This window comes from Corvus brachyrhynchos, unplaced genomic scaffold (assembly GCF_000691975.1).
Source record: "Corvus brachyrhynchos isolate BGI_N302 unplaced genomic scaffold, ASM69197v1 scaffold29, whole genome shotgun sequence".
Taxonomy (NCBI): Eukaryota; Metazoa; Chordata; class Aves; order Passeriformes; family Corvidae; genus Corvus; species Corvus brachyrhynchos.
Window position 1 is genome coordinate 2,165,359 of NW_008240033.1, and position 9,905 is coordinate 2,175,263.

The 9,905-nt window shown below is 39.3% G+C and overlaps 1 protein-coding gene across 4 annotated transcripts in view; it reads right to left on the reverse strand.

The window, feature by feature from the left end:
* Positions 1-9,905, reverse strand: part of CPED1 (cadherin like and PC-esterase domain containing 1) — a 144,132-nt gene that overhangs the window by 89,588 nt on the left and 44,639 nt on the right. For all 4 annotated transcript variants that reach the window (XM_017743765.1, XM_017743766.1, XM_008640976.2 and 1 more), the window contains exons 6-7: positions 6,014-6,170; positions 4,341-4,509 (exon numbers count right to left, since the gene is read on the reverse strand). In XM_017743765.1, the coding sequence (XP_017599254.1) occupies positions 4,341-4,509; positions 6,014-6,170 (326 nt within the window). The remainder of the gene's footprint in view (positions 1-4,340; positions 4,510-6,013; positions 6,171-9,905) is intronic.

Genomic DNA, 9,905 nt, shown 5'->3' on the forward strand with positions numbered 1-9,905 from the left:
AGTATTTTGGACCAAATCACTACACTAAATTGGTGTTTCCGCCCGGTTACAAACCGAACCCGCAACAGGACCACTACTGCTTTATGTTTGTCCTGTTGCACAGTTTCATGATGCTCTCTTGCCTGGTTGCTGCCACAAATGAGTGTCACACTAAGCATGTCTTTGATCTCCCCGAGCCTAGAAGTTCTGTTCTTATATCAGTGAAAAAAGAAATTATAGGGCTCTAGATACCACAAGGAAAGAAAACAGAGATGGCATTTATATTATGCTCATTCTCACAGAAAGAAGAGCATTACAGCATTCTAACAGAACCTAATGAACAAATATAATTTTAGTCCCAAATAACCCTGCAATCTAATTGATTAAGAATTGATGGTAATTTTTCTTTTGTGTTTTTTTGTCCTGTAAGTGTCAGGGCAACAATATTAAATTAAAAACAAAAACAAAAACAAACCAAGTAAACGTAAAACAAAGGAAAAAAATCCCAAGCCTTTCTGCTGTTTGCAACACTTTGCTCTGTATCTGTATGTACGTTTGCATTCCATCTCACTTTAAATACGTGTGGCTAATACTTCAAGTGGTACCAAAACTGGCCACTTGAGGGCAATACTGCAACCTAGTTTCCACCAGGCTCGGCTATAAACCAGACCGCCACGTCATATTAAAATATGGATTTCCTGTATAGGTGAGGGTCCAGATTTATTTGCATGTATGTTAAGTAGAAAAAAAAATAAAAATTCCTTTACTCAAGTTTCCAAATGCTTAATACACAGGCAGAGTTTCAGCGACATTTTTAGTGACTCACACCACAGCAAGCTTAACAGCAAACTGCTTTAATATATTATAAGTACTTCACTTCACAACTGGAAAATCACTTAAGAACAGAGTTTCATCTGAGCATCAAGGGTTACACAAGAACACCAGTCAAGGAATTCAAGTCCAGGAGGCACCTGTCTATTTTGGATGAGCAAAAGGATGATGAGCCACAGCAGGGGCCACGGGAAGTTGCTGACAGCACAGAAGAGCCTCCCCTGATGATGCAGGATGTGGCACTTCTGTCTACAAAAGTGTATCCCTTCATAAAGAACTGGGATCAGGTTGGGAAAGGTTAATGGCAGGGCAAAGGAAGCAGTTCACAGTGTGTTAAGCCTTGAAATAATTAATCATAAATTACTGGTTTGCACACTGGTTTCTATAAAACAGAAAATTATTCAGGGGTCAGCATTCTTCTCAATGCACATGCATAATGTCGATTTACACAAAAGGAATTATTGCATACATTGCCAGAGACCCTTCCCTTAATTGCTACAATATGCAAAATAGAAAGCTTCTATTTTATTAATAACTTTTGCACACACAGATGGACTAAATAAGCAGTTTCCAGCCCTCCTCAAAGAAATAGGGCTATTAAACAAGCCTCATATCTAAACATCTGTGTGGCAGAAAGCCATTCTCTCCCCTGCATCTCTTGCATCTTCCCATGCTGGGCCCAAATCTGGAGTCGCACTTTTTTACCCCTTGACTGCACACAAAATCCTCATGCCAGCTCAGGATTTACCTTCTTTTGCTTTCTGAAATGAAATACTAAAATATGTATAATCCAGAGAAAACCTGGCAGCTGGTGAGCAAAACACACTTGAACTCTTCCTGAACTGCCATTTGACCAATATTCAAGGAATGATTCTGAAGCCATGCCACTATGACTATAAAAAGCAAATATGCATTGCAAAACTCATTTACAATAGTTTACTAACAAAAAGGCAGTGAGGAATGCAGTATTATTTAATTAATGAAACTCCTGTTTTTTCTTTACACAATTTCTCTTAATCATTGATATCATATATCTACCCCATCTCCACTTTTTTAATAAGGCATTGTTATTGTTGTACATGGGAGATCAAATTTTAAATGTACTTAACATACTGAATTTGTGATAGCAAAACTAAGTTGACCACAAATGTGGATGAATTTCTCATTAAAAATGTTGTAATTATACTGGTATGAGAAAAAATGTCTTGACCGGAGGTCTGTACTCACTGAGGAGGTCTCTAAATTATGGTATAACATTACTGAAAGAAGATAATCAAAATGATTCTCATCGCTTCATAAAAAAAAAATAAAAAATAAAACTCAGTCACCTGCTCTTGGGGAAAAACACTGGCAAATTTTTCCAGACCAAAATCTCCCCTCTAGGCATGTTGAGTCCCCAGTGGGCATTCTGGCAATCAGTGGAAAAACAGGTCTTGGAGATTCTCTGTATAGACTATTGACCGGTTGAAGCTTCAAAACGTGACGATTTCCATCCTGCACAATAGAGCTGGCAGAAACTTAAAGCTTAGGAGCTTTCTGGACTAGGCTCCTTGGCTGGTACAAGCATGTATAGCTCTACTGGCTACTTTGGGAGAGATGACTCTCCTGGCCTTGGATGTCTCACTGGCAACTGATGGAGGGCTACATGAAGTTTTTAAGAAACTTGAAAAAAATCTCTTAACAAAGGATATCAGTGGTTGAATTCACACCTTCTCCCAAGTATTTTCTGATGGGTGACCTGCCTGTTGCCTCTGCATCAAGCACAGACCCTCTATATGATTTTCCTAGCAGCGCTTTCTAGCCACTCTATGAATTCCCAGTGTCTCACTTCTCCTGGAAGCTCCCTGCCCCCTTCCATATTCTTTACAGGGCACACTGTGCTGAGAGGCAGCCTTACACACACCATTTTTCATCATTTTCTTAATTTGCATTTCAATCTACATCACTACAAATGTGCTTTCTTTCACAAAACGTGCCTATCTTTTGTGTCTTTTTCACTATTTTGATGAGTTTGTCTAAAGCTATGGAAGGCATAACACCACAACAACAGTAAACAGACTGGAACCACTGTAGATGTGCTGCTGCTTCCATCTATCATTTTTATTGCTTCTTCAGCTGCCAAAGTGCTCTGTAAATGGTGGCTGGCACCCTGTTCAGCAGACTTCCCTCAGTGGGAATTGTTTTACAGAGCCATATCAAAATTACTAATGACTACTAGCCTTTAAAGTAGTCCCTACTTCAGCTGCAACATCGATGCTGCTGGATATTGTGTTATTTTAATAAACATAAACAAAAACTGTATCCCAGGGTTTGAAAGTGAGTGACCATCACTCTTCATAAATGAAAATGGAGAAAAATACATAGCAAAGTAATATATCTTCATGGGCTTCCATAGCTTATGTGGGGGGAAGGGAGAAGTAGATTCAGCTCACCTAATTTTGGCAATCCAGAATTTGACATGTTCTCTAAGAAAGTCATAGCCCATAGAAGGAAGCAAACACTTTTACCAGGAAACTTATTCCAAAACTGGTGTCTAAATTAGGTGGCATGATTTGTTCTCTAGAGGTGTCTGTTTCTCCAATGACTAGAATTAGATAATGAGCTTAAACTAGGCACTGCACTTGGTGAGGGCTAAAATTGTAGAACGTACCAAATAGCTGACATCATCTACAGTCCTGACAGTGACACCACAACTCTCAGACTGATCCAAAGCCGAGACCTGCTCCTACCCCGAGAAGGTTACATGGGCAAAGTGCACCCATCCTCTAACAGCTCCTGCAGGAGCTGAGCTGTGACCTCAAGAAACCACTGTCACATTGTGACCTTAATTCTTCAAAAGGGAAGAAGCAGAGGCACAACTGTAGCTTCTTCACAAAGAGCTGATGTATTGCAAGCACAGTCACCTGCTAGGAGAAGAAAGGAATGGCAAGGCATATTTGCAAATCCATGGGACTGCTGAGCAAGAAAGATGTGGAGAGAGGGGTATCTCCAGGCACTTGGAGATGTCCAGAATTAATCTAAGGCACATATGAAACATCCTTCTTCAAAAAATTGAGACCATGGGGGGCCCACTCTATCCATGGTATACTTCCTTCCCCTTATTTAGAAGTGCCCTGACCCTCCTCTAGTCTGCTTTAGTGTACCTAAAAAGGAAATCTAAATAAGCTGTTTTAAATATTTACTTTCCTTTTTCACAACACTATCAATATCCCAGCAAAAGTTGCTACTGCATGGCAGCACTCACACTTTAGAGAAAACTCTGACCTTGCAATTGCTGTCAAATGTCACCAATAAAAATGGGCTTGGAGACATGCAAATCCCAGGCCTCCAGTGCACAGGGCAAGGCTTTCCTGCTTCATGAAGCAAACCCTGCTTGTTCTGAGAAATGAAAACTGTACATTAGGAGAATATTCACTGTAGGCTGTGGACTGCTAATAAGTAAGGGGTAAAAGAGAAGGAAGATATTCTCCAGTTTTCTGTCTATGTACTTTGCCTGAAAGATGGAAAACTGAGGAAATGAAATGTTTTACCTTTATGGTAAAATGCTTCTTCTTGGGTGGATGCCAGACAGTGGTGGTTGAATGAACGAATGCCCGCAGGGGTGTTAAGGATGTCACAAGCACATATGCTTTGATAATGACAGAAAGGTCTTGAGCTTTAAGGACGTCCTTGTGGTCTGACAAAGTTGATACTTGATTCCTGGAATGTAATAATATGTAGCATTAATGCAGTTCTTCTGCAAATGAGCTATAAAAAATAGTGAAATTAGCGGAAATAGTAAATTAGCCTCTTTTCCCCCAAGTTAAGCAGCACAGTAGATTAAACCAAGTAAACAAAGCTTTGCATCGTCATATTATTGCTTTCAGCATTTTTAACTCTTAATTACCAAACACAGGAAGCAACTATATTTGGAGGGAGTAATGTTTGAGAGTACATATGGGTAAATGCATTGTGGGAATAATGTGAGTGTTAGAAATCTAGGACATTCAGAGTGAAAGATTAGATCAAGATTAAATTAAACATTAAAGAAATCCAAGCATCTTAAATAACAGAAATGCATAGCCAAGGTACCCTATTTAACACTGATTTGCAGTGAATTCAGAAAAACACCCCCACCCAACCCTACGGAAAAGCTGCACTATTGTTAGCACTTTCTTCTGTAATAAAGGGACAGAAACATGTGGTGCTGCATACTTCCCCTAATGAAAGCCATATACAATCATTCCAAATATTATGAAAGACTAGGATACCTAGAAATAACCCATAATAAATCAGTTAAATCTAAGAATTCTGCAAGCTAGCTTTGTTTAAGAAGTGACACAGCTCTCTAAAACTGGCCTACAGCTGCCATAGTACACACAAAAAGAGTCAGCCATAGAAGCAGAACAGAAAAAAAGCAAACCCAAGAAAAAAACCTATTATTTAAAAGCTCATTACTTGGGGAAATCTGAGCTATACTTGTGCATATTCACAATGGTGTTATTAATCAGTCCGTTAAAAATCTCTTGAGTATCAATTTACCTCATAGAAAATTCAATGGGAAGATGATGATAGAAATTGTGGATCTCTAAGAATGATTACTGGTAAAAGACAAGGGGCTCTCCTTCCATTTCTGTGTAATTTTTGGTAATATGTGGCCTTTCCAGACCTCAATTTTGCTACCTGTTAAGTAAGTCTAACAACATCTATTTTACAGAGAACTTTTTCTCCACTCTGCAGAAAGTGTCCTCAGAACATAAAATTTGTGATATACTGTGATGGAGGAAACAGCACTTGATAACAGACAAATTATCAAGAACTTCTTGGTTCTTCACTTAAGGGAGGACCTCTGTGCAAATGACTACTATGTGTGTCTGTGGTAGGGGCAAGGCAGGGATGGAGTGTGGTGATCTGCCTAGCATTACAACAATGGAGCAGGAAACAGCTCAGCCACCATGAGACCTAAAGGTTCAGGGGTGTCTCTGGGTCTGTATTTATCTGTCTAAGTGCTTCACTGCCCCAACATAAAGACTTAGACGTTTATACTCAAAACGTGCAAACTTGGCTAATACAGAAACAAATATAATGCAAGTATGAGATGCAATACATCCAAGTGCTCCATCTGCTGTGGTCTTCTCTTTTGCTGCATTCTGCATCCTTGACTCCCAAATAACTGCATGCTGAAGCACTGGCAGTTTCTGAGGGTGGGTTATCATTAACTTACAGCTGTGTGCTCGTGCTCTGCTTCCACCAGTGCTGCACATGGGAGGCACGTGCCTGCCCAGTGATTACGCTGCCCTGGGACACATTTCTTGGGGCGCTGGCCCTTGACAGTCCAGGCTGGCCAGAACAGTCTGGGGTGACAAGTGGGAGCTGCAGGTCTGAAAAAGTACCAAGAGGATGAGAAAGGAAGTCAGCAGAGCATTGAAAGCAGGTGTGGACTACTGCTGCTAAGGACAAAATGTATAAAACACAACACCAACATCAGATGAAAATGTAAAATAATAAATGCTGAGACAATAAACCTTTTCGGATCTGCTAGCAGAGATTTTCACCTCCACCAAGCACCCCTTTCCAGCTGCAAGCTGCAGGCTGAAAGGCTTAGCTGCAACTTCCACTGCAGAGGTGAGTGCAGGAATATTGCTTACAAAAAGCATCCCCTTCTTCCTTCCTAAAAATTGAAATCCTTGATTTATAAATATAGAATACCAAAACTTAGTTTCTCATGGAGCACTAATTACAATTAATGGGGATAAAGAATTTATTTGTCTAAGGACCAAGGGACTTTGCCACTGTAGTAATAGCTCAATTAACAAGCACATATCCTTGTTTCTATGTTCACCATTTAAGGCTACAATTTGCAGGTACTGAAATCTATGGGAGGCTTAGTTCTGCCACCAAACACAGTGGGAGCAGGACTGATGTGCCACAGCTCTCAAAATTATTGAGGCATGTGACTATTAATAGTAATCAAAATATTGTGATGAGAGATCAGTCAAGGGATGGCATGTATTTTCTGCTTCTACTATGCTTGGTAAAAAAGGCACAAAGCCCTTATGTTGTGTCATTATTTCATGTAGGGTAGTTTTCATTAACTCTAATACGCCTCACATTTTGAGTTCTTAAGTAATGGTCAGGAAAAATCAAGTTGTTTGCATTATTCCCAAACCTTATTACTTTTCTTTTTAATGACATACAGCATTGTGTTATGTTATGAATTTATTGGTAGAGCATCTTTTTTAAAGCATGCACTCTCAACTTTGGTACATGAAACGAAAAATAAAACTGATGTTGTGTTCCTGTTGATGAGCTGTAAACAGATATTTAAGGAAAAAAACTATCCATTTTCCCAGACATCCTATTAAAATGACATTGTGATTGTCTGTGTTTATTGGCTGTTCATTAGATCAGCTTGGTTCAGCCTTCCAGTCTCCTGGGTCTAGAATTAATCTGGTCCTCTGCCTTACATGCACCATTTAGCAGACTAAAGGCTCTAATAACCAAAACCAGGCCATTATTTAATAGAGCACGTCATGCTCAAGTTACATTCACACTGACATATTTCCGTTGTGTTATGCTTTATAACTGATTTGAACTTTGTAAGTGACTACCTGCTTTTTGAAGTACAGTGACAAAAGCAGACTGCTCCGCCTACTTGACTGTGTAGTGACAACAGGAGTAAGCCAATAAACTCCCATTAAGTCATTCATTGAGCAGACTTGCTTCTGAATATGCACAGGAACCAGATCTGCACAATCAAGTTGTATTTTTTTCCATATCTGACTTGATGTAAAGACACCAGGGCATTTTACTATGGCAACTTCTACCCTGTAGAAGGCCAATAGCATTTCACCATGGCAATTAACAGTGGTCCCATGTAACTACTCCTACGCATCACTTTAGCTATTTAAAAGAAAGTAAACATTTTACTGAAAATAAGAACAGCAGCGAAGGGCTGTACAGATCATTACTTAAGAGAAAGCAATGTGTCTTTTCCTTTTAAAAACATGTTTCTAATTGTGTTGCTAAAGCAACAAGTAACCAGTATCGTATTAAGTAACAAGACAGAGTTTGAAAATAATGAGATGAGGTTTGTGTACCTGTATTTATCCCTCTTAAATGAGAGTTTTAGCTGTTTCAGGGAAAGGAAAAAGATTACTTTGACATTAATTCATTTATTACTACCCAGTGGACCATTTACTGGAGCTGGATATAACAAAGTAAAACAATTGAGTAGGGACAGATGAAAAACAGAAATGTCCTGGAATTCTCAAACTACTGGGTAGAAGATCCTTAGTATTGCCTTAAGTCATTGCAAAATGCCTCAACTTAAAACAAAACAAAACAAAACAAAAAGACCCAAACAAAAAAACAACAAACCACAAAACAAAACAAAAAAAACCCAAACAAAAACACCCCTCCAAAAAAACCAACTGCCACATCTCAAGGAAGAGAAGGTTAAACAAATTTCAGGGTGCTGATGATTAGCATTGAAAACTAAAAAAGGGCAATGCTCATAAATTAGGCCTCATTCTATAGAGCATCCTGTTTGTACAGTGCCTTACACGCCTTTATTGGATTTGTGTTGGCATGCCCCTGGGAGAGAGCCCATCACAAGGGGGCTGTAAGAAGTGAGACTGTCGCTAGGTGCTTACTCCTTTGAGATGACACAGAGAATGTACACCATCAGGCAGAGCTCAGAGGGAGTGACAGTCCCTCACTATGGTAAATCTACTGCTAGTAATCAATGAACACAATAATCATAATAATGAAGAGACATCATTAGTGCTGAACTGAGCACACTCAGCTTCTTCAGTTCTTGTGGCAACTCTTCACCTTCTCCTGCACTCAAAAGCAGTAACAGTGTTTATTAGATCTGTGTATTTGTTAATCAACTTTATCATCAATGAAAATTAGCCTTCAGAGCCTTTACTGTTTGCAGTAATTCCCATGTTTTTCCATCTTGAAATCACTCTACAAACTCTTGTTAATTAACCCGTCCTCTTGGAGTACGTAAACAACATCAACATTTTATAGTGGAAGAGGTGAAGCAGGCTCAGCAGTTGATGTGTCAGACAGCTTGGGAAACCAAGTTAGAAAGAGTCCCAGCATCCTAATAGCATGTCCAGACTACATCCCCTCTTTAAAAAATCCAAATCTTAATATTTGTAATTTGTAAATCGTAATTTTTGTAGCAGACTCTAAAGATCAAAGGAAAAAAAATTAAACACAAAAAGATCATTTTTCTTTTTATAGTGACTATGTAGTAATGGAAATGTTACACGAAGTGCTGTTTTTCCTAAGGAGTGGCTGCAGGCTTTGCCACAAGTACTTTTAGCTGCTGCCATTTTTGATGCTAGAGTGTAAAGCAAATATGGCTCGATACCTGCTTTCACTTTGAAAAAACCACAAAGCTTCACTTCCTTGAAATTCTGGCTTGAAGAAGGTTTCTGATGCTGACATCTCTGGAATAGTACCATTGAAAACACCGACAAACAACACACTTTACCTCTGCCTAGGGTGTTCACATGAGGCCATGCTGATGAGCAAGGAGGCCACTATATGTTCTTACTTGAATTCACACATTAACCACAGCAACAGGTAAAACACAGACCTGAGACTTAAGAGCAGCTGCATGGCACATGTGAAGAGGAGGTATAAAATCCATCAAAGCAAGTCAACACCTCTAGATCAAAAAAATTAAGCACCTCTTTGTCACACAAACACGTGGCAGATACTGTTCTGTCAACTGCTATCTCTCAAAGTACAACAGTCAATCAGTTGACAGTGACAACTGATACCTAATGCAGCAGCCTCGCTGACATCTAATGAGGCCTTTCAAGTGTTTTACACAGCTATGACTTCTTGTTCCTTCTCCCCCCATTTTCAGCTCACAAGTTATTTACTTGTCTTTGGCTCAGAGTTCTGAAGTGTAACATGAGATTCAACACATACACAATAAAGATTAGCTGATTTAAGAGTTACAACGTGTGGCTGAGCAAAAAGGTTTACCAATAGCTAGAAGTACATTTGGACAAATTAAGAACTCCTGGAGAAAATCCAGGTTGCGGCCACCTGGACTGGTGGTAAAGGAACACTTAGGTTAACAAGAACAT